Source organism: Antechinus flavipes, chromosome 4 (assembly GCF_016432865.1).
Source record: "Antechinus flavipes isolate AdamAnt ecotype Samford, QLD, Australia chromosome 4, AdamAnt_v2, whole genome shotgun sequence".
Classification (NCBI taxonomy): Eukaryota; Metazoa; Chordata; class Mammalia; order Dasyuromorphia; family Dasyuridae; genus Antechinus; species Antechinus flavipes.
In genome coordinates, this window is record NC_067401.1 from 475,242,528 (window position 1) to 475,264,156 (window position 21,629).

General features: G+C 40.3%; 1 protein-coding gene across 1 annotated transcript in view; it reads right to left on the minus strand.

Moving 5' to 3' along the window:
- The window catches only part of C4H1orf185 (chromosome 4 C1orf185 homolog), a 34,239-nt gene extending 17,463 nt beyond the window's left edge, over positions 1-16,776 (minus strand). The window contains exons 1-3 of the mRNA XM_051999718.1: positions 16,684-16,776; positions 9,690-11,070; positions 9,114-9,193 (exon numbers count right to left, since the gene is read on the minus strand). Of these exons, the coding sequence (XP_051855678.1) occupies positions 9,114-9,193; positions 9,690-11,070; positions 16,684-16,738 (1,516 nt within the window). The 5' untranslated portion in view covers positions 16,739-16,776. The remainder of the gene's footprint in view (positions 1-9,113; positions 9,194-9,689; positions 11,071-16,683) is intronic.
- Positions 16,777-21,629: the final 4,853 nt, after the last annotated feature.

Here is a 21,629-nt window from a genome sequence, read left to right on the forward strand (position 1 = left end):
CAGTGTTTCTATTGGGCTTATACCCCAAAGAGATACTAAAAAAGGGAAGGGGACCTGTATGTGCCAAAATGTTTGTGGCAGCCCTGTTTGTAGTGGCTAGAAACTGGAAAATGAATGGATGCCCATCAATTGGAGAATGGCTGGGTAAATTGTGGTATATGAATGTTATGGAATATTATTGCTCTGTAAGGAATGACCAGCAGGATGAATACAGAGAGGCTTGGAGAGACCTACATGGACTGATGCTAAGTGAGATGAGCAGAACCAGGAGATCATTATACACTTCGACAACGATATTGTATGAGGATGTATTCTGATGGAAGTGGATTTCTCTGACAAAGAGACTTAACTGAGTTTCATTGGAGAAATGATGGACAGAAACAGCTACACCCAAAGAAGGAATACTGGGAAATGAATGTGAACTATTAGCATTTTTGATTTTCTTCCCGAGTTATTTTTACCTTCTGAATCCAATTCTCCCTGTGCAGCGGGAGAACTGTTCGGTTCTGCAAATATGTATTGTATCTAGGATATACTGCAACATATTTAACATATATAGGACTGCTTGCCATCCTGGGGGGGGGGGAGGGAGGAGGGAGGGAAGGGAAAAAACGAAACATAAGTGATTGCAAGGGATAATGTCGTGTAAAAATTATCCTGGCATGGATTCTGTCAATACAAAGTTACTATTAAATAAAATAAAATTAAAAAAAAAAAAAGATAACTGTGGCTGATGGTGATGACAAAGGTGTCTCCTGTGAAACTCAACACAGGTTTCCTTCTTAGGAAGTTGAAGACTTCATTCAAACAGAGGAAAAAAAACAGTTTGGTTTGAAGAGTGACTGCCTCATTCAGGTTGCTCTTTGGAAGAGGATTATTTCTAGTTGGATTCTCAGATGCTTATAAACACGCCATGTCTCTTCTTCACTTACTTGATCCACCCATCCATCGTTGCCAAATCTTCTCTTTCCTGCCTTTTGTGGCCAAACTCCTTGAGAAAACTGTTCCTCCCTTGAGTCTTTCTATAGATTGGCTTTTGACTTCATCATTCAGCTCATGTTGTTTCTCTCTAGTTGCCAATGATCTTGTAGTGGCCAGATTCATGGCCTTTTCTCCATCCTTGTTGGATGAGGACCTCTCTGCAGCCTCTACCACTGTCCATCACCCTCTTCTCTTTGATACTTTCTTCTTTCTGGGCTTTCATGATAATTCTCCCTCCTTTCCTTCCTCTGTCTCTTTGTTGGATCTTTATTCGTGTCATTCCTGCTAACCATGGGTGTCCTGCAGGGCCTCCAGGACCCTCTTCTCGCTCTCATTTTGTGATCTCATCCATTTGCTTTGATTCTGCTGATGAATCTCAAATTTATTTAGCTAATCCTAACCTTTCTGCCATCTCCCAGGATTGCATCTTCAACTATCAATTCCACATCTTGGATTGGACCCTCTGTAGACATCAGTAACTTTTCCCCCTAAACCGTTCCCACTTCCAAATTTTCTTATTACTGTCAAGAGTAGCACCATCCTCCCAGTCTAACAAATTAGGTCTTTCCTCAACTACTAACTTTCCCTCCCTGCCCCCATATTCATCTGTGGCCAAGGCTTGTTGATTTTATCCCCATCACATCTCTCACATTTTCTTCTTTCTTTCTTCCTTCCTTCCTTCCTCCCTCCCTCCCTCTCTCCCTTCCTTCCTTCCTTCCCTTCTTCCTTCCTTCCTTCCCTTCTTCCTTCCTTCCTCCCTCCCTCCCTTCCTCCCTTCCTCCTTTCTTTCTTTCTTTCTTTCTTTCCTCCTTTCTTTCTTTCTTTCCTCCTTTCTTTCTTTCCTCCTTTCTTTCTCTTTCTTTCTTTCTCTTTCTTTCTTTTTCTTTCTTTCTTTCTTTCTTTCCTCCTTTCTTTCTTTCTTCCTTCCTTCCTTCCCTCCTTCCCTTCTTCCTTCCTTCCTTCCTTCCTTCCTCCTTCCTTCCTTCCTTCCTTCCTCCCTCCCTCCCTCCCTCTCTCCCTTCCTTCCTTTCTTTCTTTCTTTCTTTCTTTCCTCCTTTCTTTCTTTCTTTCCTCCTTTCTTTCTTTCCTCCTTTCTTTCTCTTTCTTTCTTTCTTTCTTTCTTTCTTTCTTTCTTTCTTTCTTTCTTTCTTTCTTTCTTTCTTTCTTTCTTTCTTTCTTTCTTTCTTTCTTTCTTTCTTTCTTTCTTCTGATACTACCACCATTGGTACAGATTTTCAGCACCTCATAAATGGACTATTGCCATGGTAGGCCTGTCTACCTCAACTCATGGTTCATTCTAGCTCACCCTCCACTCAGTTGTGACTTTCCCAAAGCACGGGTTAGACCATGTCAAATTCCCCCCATCCTCCATAAAATGAGTGACTGCCTGTCTCTTCCAGGAGGAGATATAAAATCCTTTTGTCATCCAAAATCCACCCTAATCTGGCTTCTCCAAAATTTCCCATCTTCTTACACCTTCTACCATACTTGTACTTCATTCATTTCAGGGAATTGCTCCTTGTTCATCCTATAACAAAGACAATCCATCTCCATCTCTTATATTTTTCACTGTTTTTTTCCAAGCCTGGAATATTCTCTCTTTTAATCTCAGGCTTCTTTGGCTTCCTTCAAATCCAAGTTAAAATCCTACTTTCTACCAGGAGCCTTTTCTGATCCCTCTTAAAGTATAAAAAAGATATAAATTGTTTTTATGTGTTATTAAAATTCAGAAAAAATTTATGGAAGTAAAAAATCCCAATCCTTTCCTTCTAAGAGTTTATATTCTAATGTAGGAAACTGCTTTGCAATTTATAGTCATAGAGAATTGCTTGGGGAAATGATAGGTCACTTAAATTATCCAGGCTTGGAGAAGAAGTATAGGTTTCAGCTGGGATTTTTTCTCCTTCCATCTTCCCTCCCCAACATAGCAAACTATCTGATATAGGTTATACATATACAGTACTTTTAAACATATTTCCATATTTGTTATGTTGTGCAAAAAAAAAAAATCAAACCAAAAGGGAAAAAACCACAAGAAAGAGAGACTATATAAAACTAGACTCCCTATTGTATATAGCTTATTTTTCTTTTATATAATAAAATTAACATGTAACTTTTAAATCTATCTAGCTTGTCTTTTTGGCCTTTCTTTTATTCTGCCATGTGCATTAAAGAAACCTCTTTTTTAAAAAATCCTTTTCTTTTCTTTTCTTCCTTTCCTTCTTCCCTCCCTCCCTCCCTCTCTCCCTTCCTTCCTTCCTTCCTTTCTTTTTTAAGATCCTTCTTTCTTTCTTTTTTTTATACTGGTGGCCCCTAGAATGGATCTTACTCTGACATCTCTAAAGGTTCATTCCCTTCTTCATACTCCATTTAACATAGGAAAGAGTGGATCCAATAAGGACAGAAGAAGAAACAGAGTTTTGTGTTTATGGGCCACATGTCAATTCAAGTGGAAAAAGTAGGCCATTGGTGCTGGCTCTCCTAACCAGGAGACTTACAGCGGCCTTTGCATTCTCACTCAAACCCAGCCAGGTGGGAGAGAGGGGAAGGTTCACTTCTGCTGCTTAGTGTTTTTAGAATGCACATTCAGTTCTGACTCAGCAGCCAACCAGCAGTCCTTTTCTTCATCATGTGGTAAGTAGTCAGGAAACAGTTTTGAAATAATGCACACTTTCTAAAATGGAGACTGGGGCTCTCCATTACACGTTATCACATATTTACAAAAGCAGGCTCATTTAGCCTCCCCATGTGGTTTGCTATACATGTGAAGATGGAGCAAGTCAAACAGAGAGACTCTGATCTTCTGCCTCCAAGATCTAGAGCTTTCTCCTGTACCATACCATTTACACCTTTTATTAGCATTTAAACTATACTGATTCTCATTTTTTCCCTTTTTGATCTGAGTGTTCTTGCCCAGCAAAATAATTATATAAATACATATGCTTATATTGGATTTACATATATATTACTATGTTTAACCTATATTGGATTACTTGCCATCTGGGGGGAGGGGATGAAGGGAAGAGGGAGAAATTGGACCACAAGGTTTTGCAAGGGTCCATGATGAAAAATTATCCATGCATATGTTTTGAAAATAAAAAGCTTCAATTAAAACAAAATAAAAACTATATTGAAAGGTCTCTGCTCTCACTTTAGAAGTAGGGAAATACAGGTGTGTTGTGTTACCTAGTCCTCCAGACAGAAGCATTGCTTAGTTTTGTTATACAGCTTCTTTCCTGATTCATCACCCCTACCACCACCAGCTGGTGTCCTCTTGAAAACTCTCTTGCATTCATTTTGTAGATTCCTCAATATATCTATATAGATTCATGTTGTTCCCTGAGTTAGAATGTAAGCTCCTTGAGGGCAAGGCCTGTTTAATTTTTCTCTTTATCTAATTTATCCTAATACCTGGCATAGTGCCTGACACACAGTTCATGCTTATAATAAATGCTTTTTTTTTTTTTTTTTTTAGACTTTGTTCCAAGGGATATCTCCCTGAGGAAGGAAAGGAAGGCATACATTCTGAAACAAATGTGATGTTAGAAAAAAAAAAGACATTTGATGTAAATAAGAAAAATTAAAATGAATAAATAAGCAAAACACAAAATAAAAAGGTAGATTTGGGATTTCCCCTCTTCTATTTCTTGTGCTGCTTAGTGGTGAGGACTTAGGAGAAAGCTCAATCTACCATCAGGGAAGGATACTGTCAGGCTACTGAATTTTCTACCCCTTCTACCATCTGTCTTAGTTTCCCTGCTTTCCTAAGCAAATGGAGTCTACAGTCCAGCTTTTAAGAGTTTTTTTTTTTTTTTAGTGACCCTATGAGACTCTTTTATACTCAGGGCAATCTAATCCCTTTGCTCTTGGGCTACTGGAAATTGTTTCTTAACTGTGATAAATGGAAATCAGGCAAGGCTATAAGAGAAACTGATAAGAATTGGCACTGAGGTCTTATTTTAAAATCCACATGCTCTCCCAACAAGTCATTACAACAGACATATATTTATTCCTCATTTTACAAATGGGGAAATGAAATTCAAAGATGTTAGTTAACTTGCCTATGCTCACACGGCAAGTAGATGTGAATGCTAATCCCAGTTCTCTTTCCAGTACACTGTGTTATATCTGTCTTAAATGAGTGTTTTTCTTGAGGGATCTAGAGAAACCCTAAATCATATAAAGCACAAGACTTCCTAAATATTATTGAATTTCTAAAAGTGTGAATTAACTTAATTAATATTTTAAAATTCAATGGAATTGAAGGAATCGAGAAGATGGCAAAATAGGTTAGAAAATTACAAGCTCTCTAGATTTTCCCCACAAACAAAGCAAAATTGTGCCTCAGGGTGAACATAGACAAGTGAAAAATAAGTAAGACTTGGGGCAAAACAGGGTCCTCCTGGACAATCTAAGAAACCCTGAAGAAAGACCCCAGGATATAGCTTTAATTGGGGTGAAGTGTAAACACCTCCAAGCTAGCTCTGCAAAAACTGCCATTGGGAGCCTTCTAGCTAGTTGTGTTTGGAGGGAACCTCAGTCTGAAAGGGAACTTTCACTTCCCAGAAGGCTTGGGGAATATAGAATCTGAATCTGAGAATACCCAGGGAACTTCTGCTGATTAGAAACACCAGGTCCAGCTGTGCTGCAGAGATATTGTCCTGGGGGACAAGAAATTAGCACACCCAGTGAGTGCAGAAGCAATAGGGCAGGGATGCTCCTGGTTTGGGGTACTTACAGGAGGGTGGAGCTTTTGGTTTAGAGTTCCAGGTCAGAGGGATGAGCTGAAGTGAAGTCAGAGGCACACTCCCCCTCAAAAGTTCACATAGGAAAAAACATGAGCAGGCAGAGGTGAAAGAACCCAACCACAGAAACTTACTATGGGAAGTTTTTCCAGGTTTCATCTTCAGAGGAGAACATTGAAAAGAAAAAGCCTTTCCTACTCCCAAGAGTAATGTTAAATGGCTATTTGCCCAGAATTTAGAGAAAAAACAAAAAAAACTTTTAAAAATCAAATGAGAGAGATTAAAGAAAAATGAAAATAATAATGATGATGATAATGATAATAGCCCTTCATGAAAAAAAGGTTATGAAAAGTCAACCACTGAGAAAAGAATATCCAGAGGCTTAAGGAAGAAAATAAGTCTTTCAAAATTAGAATTTGATAAGAGAAAGCCATTGGAGCTATAGGAAACCAAGAAAAAACTCCAAAATATAAAGAATGAAAAATTAGAAGATAATGTGAAACATTTTATAAGAAAAACAACAGATCTGGAGAACAGATCAAGAGGAGAAAACATAAGAATAATTGGACTATCTGAAAATTGTGACCAAAAAAAGAATCTTGACACAATAATTCAAGAGAAAATTGTCATGGAATGATAGAACAAGAGGGGAAAATAGAAATAGAAAAAAATCTACTAATCACTACCTCAAAGAGATCCTACAACAAAAACACTTAAGAATATTATTAAATTTTGAAAACTCCCAGACCAAAAAGAAAATTTTACAAAAAACAAACAAACAAAAACCCAATTCAAATATGCTGGAGCTACAATTATAATTGTAGATAGATCTATCAGCAGTTACAATAAATGATTGTCATGGAATATTATATAGTAACAATCAAAAGAACTAGACACGTAGACAAAAATATCATATCCAGCAAAACTAAGCATAATATTGAATGAAAAAACATGGACATTTAGTGAATTTGCAAATTTTCAAGATTTTGTCTCAGTCAAACCTGAACTCAATAGAAAATTTATCATATGAGAGACATCATCAAAGACTAATTTTAAGGAACTCAGGAAAGATACACTTCTTATGTTTTATACAAGGAAATATAAACCATATATTTAAGATTGACATTAGTAATTAGGTAGAAAGATTAGGGCAGAGTTGAGTATGATGTGACTTTCTAGAAAGAGGTAAAATAGTAATTATGCTATACAAATGGGGTGCAGAGGAAGAAATGACAGAGGCATTCAGTGGGGGAGGAGGACTGGTAGTTAGGAAAATCTACTCACGTCAGGAATGTGTTAAATAAGGAATAATACATATATGTGTTTGTGTATACAAATAAACACACACCATGATGGTTATAGTAGCCTCTAAAATCTATTTTAAAAAATAAAGAGGGGAAAAAATGAAACATAAGTGATTGCAAGGGATAATGTTGTGTAAAAATTATCCTGGCATGGATTCTGTCAATACAAAGTTATTATTAAATAAAATTAAATTAAAAAAAAATAAAGAGGGAGAGAATAAGATAAGGAAAAGGAAACAAGATAAGTTGGAGGGGAGAAGATAAGAGAGGGATACATGAGTAGGTGGAGGTTAAATAATAGTAAGGCAAGTTAAGCTGTGCAACTAAAGTAGAAGAGATAGGAAATAAGAGATATATACAAACACAACAATAAGGATTAGGAGTATGTGTGTGTATATAAATATATGTACCTCTGTGTGTATGTAAATATGTGTGTGTGTGTGTGTGTGTGTGTGTGTATAAATATATCTTACTTAACTGTAGCCTACTTGGGTGAAATGGGGAGAGGATGAAAGGAAAAAAATAAAATGTATACAAGAGAGAACAAAAGATAATTTACAAGAAAGCAAAGATGGACAGTCATGAATATAATCTCTTCTATTATTATATATGCTTTCTTGAAATGGAAATTTATTTTTACATATTTTGAATTTTCCCTGATGTTCTACTAGGTACATGACAATTTTTTCTTTCATTTCCCTTTTTTTCTGCCTTTCTTTTTCTAATTTTTCTTATTTTGTATTTAGTTTTAAATAAAGCTTTCTAGGGCTATTCTATAAAGTAATAGAGAAGTTGGCATCTACTGGGAGGAAACAGTCCCCACACAAGGAATCTCCCATGCTGATAATAACCATAGCTTTTTCATATATTCACAAATTATTTATTACAGCTGTAGGTCCCTTTCACCCTCCTTCCATTCCCCCGCTCCCTGCCCCGACCAATACATACAGAGCATGTCCAAACATTCTCTGCCTGTTTCCAGTGGACCATTTGACAGCTCAAGGAACAGTCATGTGGCTATGTATGATTTATCACTGAGATCCCTAACTGGTCACTGATATGGAAGAACTGATGACACAGGAGTGTTCCATCTGTTCAAAGAAAAAACCATTTATGGCTATTGTTCTCTTGGATGCAGACTTCCAAGTGACGGGATAGGATTCCAGCAAGAGCTGGAGAAGGGTATGCTTTTCTCTTGACATAATGGCCAGGGTAGAGGCACATAGTACCAGGGCTCTGGGCTGCTTTTGCCTCTCTGTAGTATTTCCTTTCCTGAAGAGGTGACCCAGTAGTAACTCTGAGATGGATGTGTCTAGGCAAGTGAGACAGATCAAAAAGTCTGGAAGATCTTTTAGTGTCCTTGGCTGAAGTGTCCACAGAGTGCCCTTGATTGACAGCAGGGGGCACATTGGAGGAAGAAAGAGAAAGAGGGAGGGAAGGAAGGAGGGAGAGAGAGAGAGAGAGAGAGAGAGAGAGAGAGAGAGAGAGAGACAGACAGACAAAGACAGAGTCAGAGAGAGATAGATAGAGAGGGACAGAGAGACAGAGAAAGGGGGAGGAGGATTGAGGGAAGGAGGATGAGACAGACAGACCAGGAGAGAGAGAAACAGGGGAGGAGGGAAGAAGGTGGAGAGAAGAGAGACAGAGAGAAAGACAAAGAGACAAAGAGATAGAGAGAGGGAGAGAAATAGAGAAAGAGAGAGAGAAAAAAAGATGGAGAGGAAGAGGAAGCGGGAGAAAGAAAAAAGCTCTTGGAAGCTTCAGTTGAGAAAGGGGATCCTGTCCACATCTCCCAGGTCAATCATTCCCCTCCAGAACTATAAGCCTGGCCCTAGTATTTGTTTTTTGTCCTAGACCCCTACCCGCGTGTAACTTCCATAAAAACAAGGATGCACCTTCCTTGTCTTCTGCATAGTCTCTGTAAAAAAGAGCTATTACTCTGGGTAGCCTGTTAATCAACATTGACTAAACTCAAATATAGCCTGAATATCGTATAACTTCTGCTCAGATCCCTCCCGATGACAAGATACCAGCTAATACTGTACGTTCAAACAAACAAACGCCACACGGGCTTAGGGCTTACCTAGAGAGACTTGCGCCATCGTATCATCCTCATCAGCATCACGTTTCCGTCTCTTGCTTAGTTCACCGAAAGGAGCAAACCTAGGGAAATATAACAAGTCAGAGGATAAACTCTCCCTGTCATGAAGGAGTTTCCGGTACTGAATGGTCACACTCACGTTATGCTCATTGGGTTCAACAGGTTTTTTGCTTCTCAACTTTAAATCACCCGGGAGAACACTGGGAAATGCATATTTTGTTTTCCACAAATTCAATATAAGCCTCATTTTCCCCAAATTTCTAAAAGAGTTGGTCTGTTGTGACTCCAAATGAAAGGAAGAAGATTTAGGTGAGATGACAACTTTATGAGCTGTCAACACTCCAGTCAGCTTGGCAAGCCCTGGTTGGCTTTTTCTAGGCAGTTGGGCCATGAATGTCTCAAAAAAAGCAGTCAATTTCTCTTTCTTATAATTGTATTATTATTAACTGTATTATTAAAGTGTGGTCTGATAATAAATGGATAAAGCTGACTGTGGAGGGAGCCATTGGAGAGAGGTTGTGCCTTATTCCATGAATTTTCCCCCAACCTTCCTCCAACCTTATCCACTGAGGTGCTTTCCCCTCATCTTCCAGTGCAGGTGCTCCTGGGGCCACTTCTGGTTTTCTGTTGGGAACTCTTGGATCTGTTTGACTTCCATCTTGGTTCACCAGTCTGTCAATCTTCCTTTGAAATGTATTTGCCTTTCTTTCACGAAGTTGTAAAGGCACCCTTCCATAGAGTGGCCAAATTTTTATCCTGTGTTCTCTGTCTTTTAATATCATTTTAAATAAGAATTTTAGGGTTTTTTGTATAAAGTCTGAAATTGATGATTTAGTTTCTTGACTTTCATTTCTTGAAAGAATGAGACTATCTATTGACTCTGTGCTATTCTGTCTCCTGTAAGGGTCTCTAGAATTGTCATCAGGAATGTGAACATATTCTGTGACAGTCAAAATGACCCTGTTCCCAAATCTTTGGGTCCTTTGGATTGCCATTGATTCTGTTTTCCTGGAGGTTAAGGAGGTCGGAAGACCCTTTCTATTCATTTTTGTGTGACATCCAAAATATCTTTTTCTTGATTTTACTCTCCAAGTATTGTCACCATTCGCTGATGTGTTTAAAGACCCTAGTCTTCCACAAAGGGCTTTCAGAATGATTTTGTCTTTCTCTGGCTCTCCTCTACTGTTCCCAATTGGAGTTCTTTCTGAATTTACTGATTTGCAAGGGTGCTTATATACTATCCTCAGATTATACAGTTTCCATGTTCTGATACCTTCCTGTGCTGTTGTTTCTGGTTTGAAAGGTCCACTGCTGAGGTTATCCTTTTGTGGCTTGGAATCCTTCTCTGGGTTTCTTTTGATCCCCTGATTTTTTCTTACAATTGATACTAAGGTGTTTAGGGGTGCTTTTAAAAATGCCCCTTTTAACCACCGCCATTTTCTGGCCAACCAGTCAAGGTCCTCTGTGGCTATCTGGAGGGGGGTTTTTGCTGGCAGCCTTATTTTCCTACTTGGATCATTTTCCAATTCCTTTTGCAGCTCAACCTTCACATTCTTCTGTTTCTCTAGACTTGTTTTTCTCACCAATGCTGACACCCTTGTTTTTCTTAAAGCTGGGATGACTTTTCCCTTTCCCCTTCGTTGGGGCAAAGCTGCTTTTCTGATTCCATTGTTTGCTTGTTTTTCTTGATAAAGAGAAAATTTTAAGACTCTATTTAGAAGCAGGAGTTTTTTGTTCTTGTAAGTACTTGCCCTCGTTTCAGATTTGAGGTCAAATTTCTTTCCATTTTTAAGAAGCAACAACTTTTCTTTCTCCCAAAGGCATTTGTAAGTTGGATGATCTTTCTGAATGCCTTCCTGTTCAGAGGACTTAAACGACAGCCATCTAGGAGAAGTTGTCTTGGCCATCGCTGATTTGACTCGATTCTCTTTTATCTGATCTGCAAAACCAATAATAAAATCACTTTATTTTAATGTGAAAAGCCACATGGCAGAATGGGGGAAAAAAGTAACTGATTTAGAGTCAGAGGCCTTGCATTTGAGTGACTGTTCTGTAAAAGCTAATAAGAGCTGACATTTCTATAATGGTTTACTCTGAGCCTTAGATGTTCAGCTCTAAGAAAAGGATGTTAATACTGGTGTGCCAAAGGCTTAGCAGAATGTAAAATGTTCAGAGGGTCATAGCCCAGAGGGCGTCTGGGCCCAAGACCCTCTCTTTGCAGATGGGGAAACTTGAGGCCCAGGGGGGTTAAACGGCAGAGGTTTCTGAACTCAACCTGAAATGTGAGCTCTCTCTACATGACATTATTATGTTTAGGTTAATCTACATTTGTGGCACATCATACGAACTGGTAAATAAGCTAGCTGAATAGATAGCTAAGTGATATAATGGTTAGAGCTCTGGACTTGGAGTCAGGAAAACCTAAGGAAGAACAGAAGTCTTACCTGAGATATTTCAATTAAATACATTTTTATTAAGTGTCTCCTATGTGCCAGGCACTATGCAAAAATCCTTTAGGAACTTACAATCTATTATTTAATAGTTGTGTGACTCTGGATTTCTGCATCTATAAAATGGACATAATAGCAGTATCTACCTTCCGGGATTGTTGCTAGTATCAAAAAAGAGAACAAATATAGAGAGATAAATGTGCGCTGCTATTAGTGGAAGTTAAAAGGATCTGCAACGTGGAGAAGAGTGAAATCATTATCTCCTATTCGGCACCTCCCCAACAAGTCCCTCCACTCCTGTTGGGTCTAGCCTCCACCCCATGAAATCTGCCCTGTAAGCTGGCCTGGGGAGCCCTCTTCCCAAGCAGAGTGTTATTCACAGAATAAAACTCTCAGAATCTCAGAGCTGGAAGGGACCTCGGAGGTCACAAGAATAATAACAGCTGACATTTCTATTGTGCTTTGATTTTGCAGAGCCCCCACCCTCCTGGCTGCTTTCCCCAGATGTGCTCCATCTTTTCAATGTTCTTTGTAAACCTTGGCACCCGGACCTGAATTTTGTGCTTCAGATGTGGTCTGAGCAGGCCAGAGTTCAGAGGGACCACTGCCTCTTTTCCTGTAGACACCAAGTCTCTCTCAAAGTGGCCTAAGATCTCCATTAACTTTTGAGTCTGCCAAAAATTATACTGTGGACTAAAATTGAACTGGCAGTCAATGAAAAGGGCAGGCTCTTTTCATGGATGAACTTTTAGAAAGAGCTAGGTGGCTCAGTGGTTAGAGTGCTAGGTTTAAGGTTAAAAAACACCACCTAAGCTCAAATTCTTCCTTTAAAAAAAAACTGGTTATATATTTTTTCACGGAGGTAATTCTTCCATTATCTCACTGTACTCCAATCCTCCCAACAATTATCTTCAAACAAATGTCTGCAGTCACAAAAGAAAATGTGATTTCTGATTCCCCAAAGCACCAATATAGCCACTGGCTAGCCACTTGATAGGAACTATCTGTATTTTCAGACTTACTTCTGTATTTATTTGGGATTCTAGATATTACTGGACCAGCATTAGGGAGTCACAGAGTTCTTCCCGTTCCACCACAAACTCCTTGTTCAGATCTCACTAGCTGGGCGTCTCCAGGAAGCTCATTTTGCCCTTCTCAAACTCCTCATCCATAAAATCAGAGAATTGAAGTTGGTGGCTGTTAAAGTGCCTTCTTTACACCCAAATCTATGATCTGGCTATTCAGGATGAGCACATCTGGAACAGGTGCCTATTTTTTGAAGGGAAGTTTAGGACAAACAGTATAAAGGCTGAATTCTAGATTGATCACTTATGACTTGGGCCCAGTCTGTTTCCATTCTGTAAAATACGGAGAAGGAAGGGAATTGGACTGAATGGCCTCTGAGGTCCCTTTCCAATGCTCAGTCTCTGATCCCCTGGTTTCTAGATCGCGTCTGAAAGTTTAGCTGCAGCTTTGGAATCGATTACCAGGGATAGGTTCTGGTACCAAGAGCTGGAACTAATAGGACTTCTCCCCTGCTAGAGGAAAGCTGGGATCTGAGACCACAAATGGGGATTTCTGCTGACCAAGGAGTAAAATGAGCTGTTTAAAAATTCAATTAAATTCTGTTTTTATTTTAATAATATAATTTTTACAAAGCATGGACTCACAATAGGAACATAGGTAAGGAAAGGGACAAAAGTACGTTACAGTCCTCTGCAAACAATGGATCACTGAGCTTAGCAGGATCATGGACTCTCAAGGAAAACTAAGATTCTAAAAAGCAGAAATCTTTTTGGTGTTATCTTGAGGAAAGGAAAAAGATCAAAGGAGGTCTAGCCCTTCCTACCCTAGCTCAAGAAAGAAGGAACAATAGGCAGACTGAGGCTGGGCATCAGGAAAAGCTTTTCAATAATGAAAGCTACATCACAGGGCAAGGGGCTTCCCTTCCTGGGAGGGGAAGACCCTAACCCAGGGCTCCTTAAACTTCTTCCACTTGGGACATCTTTTTGTTCATTCTCGAATGGGTTTTACGTGACCCCAGGTATATAGGTTTATAAAACAGGTATGCAAATCAAACATTTACTGATAATAAGTCATAATTTCACAACCCCTACTTTTGGTTATGCAGCCCTACATGGGGTCACAACCCATAGTTTAAGAAGCTTTGGTCTAGATGACTAACTACTCATTGAGGGCGGTATAGTGGGGATTCTTGCTCACATCTTGAGGATCCTCATACAAAGATCACACAAAAACCAGCCTCTACCTTCATGGATTTTGTACGCAGCTGGACAGGATATAACATATGTACAGATAAATTTATACATGATAATTTAAGGAGCTGAGATGATGAGGGAAGGCAGGGGCAGTGAGGTGATACAATGGCTAGAGTTCTGGGCATGAAGTCAGGAAGACTCATCTTCCTAAGTTCAAATCTGGCCTCAGACACTCACTAGCTGGGACTCTGGGAAAGTCATTTTACCCTATTTACCTCAGTTTTCCTAACTATAAAATGAGCTGGAGAAGGAAATGCAACCTATTCCAGCATCTTTGCCAAGAAAACCTCAAAAGGGGTCACAGAGAATCCTACATGACTGAAAAATGACTAAGCCACCACAACAATCTAGGAGACAATATATGAGCTTATCCTTTAAGGAAACCAGCATCAAGTAGGCTAATTCTTCATTTTATTCTGCCATCACCTGGCCAACTTGTCTTGCTTCCAGGGTCAGAGAATAGGCCCTGGAAGTCTGGCACCCCCAAGACCCTGCTTGGCCCACTGTATCAGGCTGGCTGCTCCATCCCAAGTTCACAGCATCTATTTTCCACCCCACCCCGCAGCCCATTCTCTTGCTGGCCATCTTGCCCACTTCCCAGATTTCCATCTTGGGCACCATGATTAAGTCAACTTACTGTTACTGGAAAATTGTGGATTGATCTATTCCCCTATGGTTTCACTCACTGTCCCAAACCAAAAGAACCAACTCTTCCCTGGCTTCCTTCTGAAGAAGGCCTTTCCTGGTGTCCTCTGAAGCTCCCTTCCATCTGCTCTCTACCTCCCTATACATGCCTATACTAGCATGTAAGCACCCCAAGGGCAATGGTTGTGCTAGTGCCCAGCATAGTGACTGGCATAGAATAAACACTTCATAAATGGACTAAGTATTAGGTGCCAAGGATGCAAAGACAAAAATATGAAACAATTTCTCTCTTAAGGAGATTCTATTTGATGAGAGGCAGATTAGAGTGGCTCAGTCTATGAAACACTAAATCTGGAGGTATGCAGACCTAGTTCAAATGTGATTTTTCATTTTCCTTATCTGTAAAATGGGGATATTAATAACACCTACCTACCAGGTATGTTATAAGATTCAAAGGAGATATTGTAAACAATATTTGTGAACTTTAAAGCACCATGTATGTGCCAGTTATTATTGTTTCACTTAAATATCATTTTTAAGCTCTTTCTTTGAAAGGCTGGAAAACCCCCAGTGGCTTGGCTATAGCAGAATTTGCCAGAAGCTGGTGGATCAAGATCCCCTTAAGATCATTATCTTTCTCCCACAAATCCTTTAAGAACATCACCATGCTCCCAGTGACCTGACCCACAATATTTAATATCACATGCAACTCCACATCAGAACTCCGGCCACACAGCCAATCCATTGACAAATCTTGTTTCAACCATTACAACACTGCTCTGAGGCATCTCCTTGTCTCCACTGACACTGTTACAACCCTGAGAGGTAGATGCTACTGTATCAATTGATCAAAGTTGGAGTTCAGTCTCCCTAGTGAGAGGGTAAAGGAGAGACTGGATTCCCTGAGTAGGACAAGGAAAGATGCTTCAGTTGTTGCTATATATTCTTTCTCCATCCTTTGTAATCTTAGTGCCTTCCTTCTTTGAGACCTCACACAATTTACCCTGTATCCATCTTGCTTAGTTATAGTTATTTTCATATTGTTACCCTTTCCATCACATTTATCTATGAGCACTTTGAAAGCAGGGACCGAATCTTGCTTATCTCAGAACACAGTAGGTGCTTACTAAATGCTTGTTGATCGACAGTAAGTGAAAGAATTAATGAATTAATGCTAACTGACTAGATGTTACTAAGGTACTAGTCATTGATTCAATGATGGAGGGAAGACAAGAACTGGAGTTTATATTATGGGGAAAATAGTGGAGAGGGCTCACGCCTTCCTCCTCAGGAATGCTCTGGAGATGATGAGAGTCTTGCAGTGGGACTGTGGCCTGCTGGACTTCCCTTGTGTTGGAGGAGCCCAGCCACTTGTTCTAAGAGCATAGCTTTTTATTTTTGCTGCTATCCTAGGAGCTTGATTCTAATCCTGATGCTGCCTGAGCTCACATAAGGAGGCTGGACTTCAGATTCCAAAGCCACTGATTCCCCACCCAAGTAGAATCCTTTCCTCATCCAGGATCACCCAACTCCTCTTTTGTCTTCCCTCCCCAGATCCATCTCCCTCCCAGCTGCTGTCATTGGCACCAGGGACCGCTCACTGTCTCATCTCTTTCCCTAACCCCAACCCCTTTGTCCTGCAAGGAAGCTGAGGCCTTTGGTTACTTAGCGTTCAGACCCATAGGCCAGCGCACTCTTTTCTGGTGCTCCACCATCTCCTTGTATATCTGTTCCCTTATCACTTTTACCTTCAGCTGCTGAATGGGAAGAACCTGAATCCAGAGGGACAAGCCTTGGGTTCTGAGCCTTCTCCATAAAGCTGAGTCAGATGGAAGGGAACCCAGCACCCACACCATCCATACAGAGGAGAACTAAGGACCCGTGAGGGATCATTGGATCCACTACCTCTCATTTGACAGAGAAGGAAACTGAGGCTCAGAGACATGAAGTGATTACTTGTCCAAGTCACTTGGACGGGGTGCTAAATCTGGAGAACCCTACATCCCCAGAGGATCTCTTCCAGCTTCCCTTTGCCCCTGGGTGCCATGCTGGGGTTCCCAAGCCCCTTCAGCTGGCTCGGGATGGGGGTGGAGGTTAGAGTGGGCAGGAGGGCTTAGTGGCCTGAGTCACTAAGGCCCGGAGCAGGGAAGAACTGTTTGACCCGCGGGGCTCCCCTACCTGCCGCGGCCGTCGCCACACTCAGCACCAGGACAAGGAGGGCGGGCGCCGGCATCGTCCCGGCTCTCTTAAGGCTTCTAGAGCCGGGCCAGACCTAGGCCAGACGGGACGTGCGCACAGATGGGCGGGGGAGGGGGGGCGATGGAGAGCGAGAAGGAGGGGCCCTAACGGCTGCGCGAGCCTGGGGAAGGGGCGGCCCGGAGGGGGAGGGGGGGCACCTCAGGGCACACCTGCACTGCGCACCTGGCCGGCTGCTCCACTCACCTGCCCAAGCGCCCAGCGCGTCCCTCCCCGGCTTAAGCTTCTCCGAAGCTCTCTTTCACCTCCTTTGGCGTTCAAGGGCCTCCGGAGCCTGTTCCCGCTTCCAGCAATCTTACATCCCCCGCCCCACCTCCTCCGGCTTCTCGGTCAACTAGACGTTCGGTCTCCCGCCTCCGGCCACTTTCACTGTCCGTCAGCCTGGGAATCCCGCCCACCCCTGCTTCCTACCTCCGGACACGTCCTCCGGAGGCTGGGGACACCGAGCCACGATCGGGACACTCAGTCTTCGGGCCTTCTCCCTGGCTGCCCCCCACTCCTGGGACTCCCTCCCTCCTCTGCAAGCCCCGAATTGCACGTCTTTCCTCAGCTCATTATCTCAGTGTGTAGTTCGTATGGTTTTCTTTGCAGATAGTCTGCCCCTTTAGTCCGAAAGCTCCTTCAGGGCAGTGACTGGCTTTTTTTGTATAACACTGAGCTTGGCACACAGTAGGTGATTAACAAATGTTTATTGCTCGATTCACTGATTTCTCTGGCTTCCCTCAAGTACCACTTCAAGTCCTACTTAAAATCCCACCTTCTAGAGGAAACCGTTCCCAAGTTCTCCTTTGTTCAATTGATGACTTCTCATCCCATGGAGAGCTTGTTTCTATATATTTGTTAGCATTTTGTCTCTCCGACTGTCTTGGGCCCTTCTGAGTATCTTCAGTGTTTAGCACAGGGCCAGGCAGCCAATCAGTAAAAGAAGGAGGGGTGGAGGCCCAGGGTTGGGCTCATTTTCCCTTCTCCCTCCCCAAATCAAATTCTTCTTGGGAGAGTAAGTGGAACCCTTTCCTTGCTCTAATCTCTTAAACCCAAACTGGTTTGATAATTTCTAGACAACCCACAGGATGTGACTAAACTTCCTCTCAGCCAATGGGAACACAGCACACTGTGCAAAGTCTATGCAAAGTCACTCCAATACATCAAAAACTTCTCTAAAGCCTTCCATTGACTGATTCAGTAAAGAAGTGTTCTCTTCCAGAAGTAGCCTAAGTGATGTAGCATGGCATCTGGGATCACCCAGTCAGATCCCATCCTTATGTATTCTTGTATTTAAAATCAGAATCTAGGGACTAAAGAGAACTGTACAATTCCCACAAGTTCATGCACTCTTTTTATAAATAAGAACACAGCCCCAGAATGGGACTTAACTCTTGCTTGCAATGGATATAGGACCAGTTCTAGAACACGGATTTCCTGACTCCATCTAGTCTTCTTTTCATTGCCTTCTAGTGCTAATTAATTTCTTGTGTGTGTGTGTGTGTGTGTGTGTGTGTGTGTGTATGTGTTTATACACACACACACACACACATATGTATGAATATATCTCCTCAGTGGAGTTTTAAACTCCCAAAGAGGTTCTACTTTCTTTAAATTCTCTACAGACATGACCTAAAAGAGAAAAAGCATGATTTTCCCTAACCACAGATTTTTACCAGATTATTGCCCTATTCAATAAACTTCCATGTCTCACTTTTACCTCTAAGATCAAAGAGAAATTGTCCTGTTTGATTTTTAGTGACCTTTATAACCTTTCCAGCCTTGTTGGACATTATGCCCTTTCCTGTGCCCTACAGTATAATCAAACTGACTTTCTTTGATTCCTTACCTTATACTGTGTCTCAATGCATTCCCTTCTTAGTAGCAGCTCATAAAATCCCTTTCTGTCTTAAAAACTCAACTCCAACATTAACTTCTACATGAAGCCTTTCTTGATCTCCCAGCTTCTACCTTTCCAAAACAAAAGCTTCTTAAACTGTGAGTCATGACTCCATATGGGGTAGTATAACTGAATGTGGAGGAGTTGCAAAATAATGATTTATTATCAATAAATGTTTTATTTGTATACCTAGTTTATATGCCTATACATCCAGGGTCATGTAAAAATTTCTCAGGCAAAAAGGGCTCAAGTGGAAAGTTTAAGAAGCCCTGTTCTAAAATACTTTATATTTATTTTGAATATATTCTGTAGCTCTTTGAAAGTCATTTTCTTTTTCTTGTTCTTGTATTCCTGGAACCTGGCACATAGTAGGCACTTAATAAATACTTCCTGACTGAATATATGTAAGTGCAGTCTCCCCTGATAGCACATAGACTTTTTGAAATCAGGAACTCTGCCATTTTTATCCTTGTATTCCTAGCACCTAATGCCTGGCACATAGTAGGCTCTTAATATACACTTAAATATTTGTTGAATAATACCACATATTTCCTTACTTCTTCCATATTAACTATTAGAAACATACTATACCCCATCAGAAGCATCCTAAAATAAACTATCTTCAGTTTGCTGTCAAGCAGTTTTAATGACAGAGACTGAACTAAGGAGATATAATTCATGCGAGAAATGAACCCTGTCCAACAGGAAACCTGAAGTCTCAAAAAGGATGTAAACTGTAACAACCCCAGCCCAAAAAAATATCCCAGCTATTCAGGGATGGGGCAGTAAGACGAAGGGGTTGGCATTATTTTCCATTTGGACAGGCACAGGCCACTTCCTTAGAGGCAATTTTAGGCTTCCTTCCAGGATAGGATTCTGTGATGTTGGGTTTACACATGAATATTTTTTCAGTTGAATTTTAAAAATCTTCATACAGAAGCATTTTTTAATGTTAAGATGTCCTGCTTTTAGAAAAATCTAATCTTTCAACCAGCAAAACATCATTTAATGCCCAAGATCTAGGCAGTGGGCTCTCTCTTTTAGTTAAGAAATGAGATTAGACTAGAATATACTGCAACATATTTAACATATATAGGATTGCTTGCCATCTTGGGGGGGGGTGGAGGGAGGGAGGGGAAAAAACAAAACATAAGCGAGTGCAAGGGATAATGTTGTAAAAAAAATTATCCTGGCATGGATTCTGTCAATACAAAGTTATTATTAAATAAAATAAAATTTAAATTAAAAAAAAAGAAATGAGATTAGAACACAGGACATGTGGCATTGTCAGGAACCTTAAGAATCATCTAATCCTGGAATTCTTTTTTTTTATGTAATTGGTTGTGATAAAAAAAAATAGTATTTCATTTTTCCAAAAATATGTAAAGATCGTTTCCATTTTTGTAAGATTTTATATTTTAAATTTTTCTCCCTTCCTCCTTCATCTCCCCCCTCTCCAAGACAGCAAACAATCTGGTATAAGTTAAATATGTGCAATCTTTTTAAACAGATTTCCATATTTGTCATATTGTGCAAGAAAAATCAGACCCAAAAGGGAAAAAACAATAAAAGAAAGTAAAAATACTATGTTTTGATACATATTCAGTCTCCATACTTCTCTCTTTGGGGGCAGATGGTTCTCTTCATCACAAGATTATTGGAATTGCTTTGAATTACCTCATTTTTGAAAAGAACCAAGTCCATCACAGTTGATCATGACATAATCTTGTTACTGCGAATATATCTGATTCTTGAAGGAAGCCAAGGATGTGATAAGGAGCAAGATTATTCCAGATATGGAATGACCTGCAGTGAATATGCCCAGGAAATAGAATGCCTTTTCAGCAGTTTTTCACTAATGTCCAACTCTTTATGACCCTATCTGGGATTTTCTTGGTAGAGATATTGGAGCGGTTTGTTATTTTCTTCTCCAGCTTATTTTACAGATGAGGAAACTGAAGTAAACAGAGTAAAGTGATTTGCCCAGGGTCACACAGTAAGTGTCTGAACTTGGATTTGAACTCAAAAGATGAATCTTCTGATTCTTGGCTCTACAATACTCCTTGATTCATCCTGCAAACATTATTTGTATCTAATTATTTGCATGCTGTCTCTTCCATTAGATTGTGAGTTCCTTTTTTTGCCTTCCTTTCTATCTTCAGTGCTTAGCACAGTGCCTGGCAGATGAGAGGCATTTAATAAATGCTAATAGATTTGACTTGACCTGATGACAGACCCAATATGTAGAAAGAGACCTAATTTTAGGCACTGTCAATGTGGGAATTTGTCTTACATCTCTATGCATAATTTTAGCAAGTTTTTGTTTTCCTTTTTTTCCTTTTCATTTGAGGAGAGGGGAGGTGGAAGGGATAAAAAAAATTTAAAGAATTTTTTCTAAAGAGTAGAGATTAGTATGTGCAAAAGTGTTTGTGGCAGCCCTTTTTGTAGTGGCTAGAAACTGGAAACTGAGTGGATGCCCATCAGTTGGAGAATGGCTAAATAAGTTGTGGTACATGAATGTTATGGAATATTATTGTTCTGTAAGAAATGACCAGCAGGAGGATTTCAGAGAGGTCTGGAGAGACTTACGTGAACTGATGCTAAGTGAAATGAGCAGGACCAGGAGATGATTATTTACTTCAACAACAATAGTATATGATGATCAATTCTGAAGGACGTGACCCTCTTCAGCAATGAGATGGACCAAATCAGTTCCACTTGTTCAATAATGAAGAGAACCAGCTACACCTAGAGAAAAAATTATGGGAAATGAGTATGAACACAATGTAGCATTTTCACTCCCTCTGTTTTTGTCCACTTGCATTTTTGATTTCCTTCTCAGGTTATTTTTACCTTATGTCTAAGTCCGATTTTTCTTGTGCAGCAAAATAACTGTATGGATATGTATACATATATTGTGTTTAACATATACTTTAACATATTTAACATGTATTGGTCTACCTGCAATCTAGAGGAGGGGATCAGG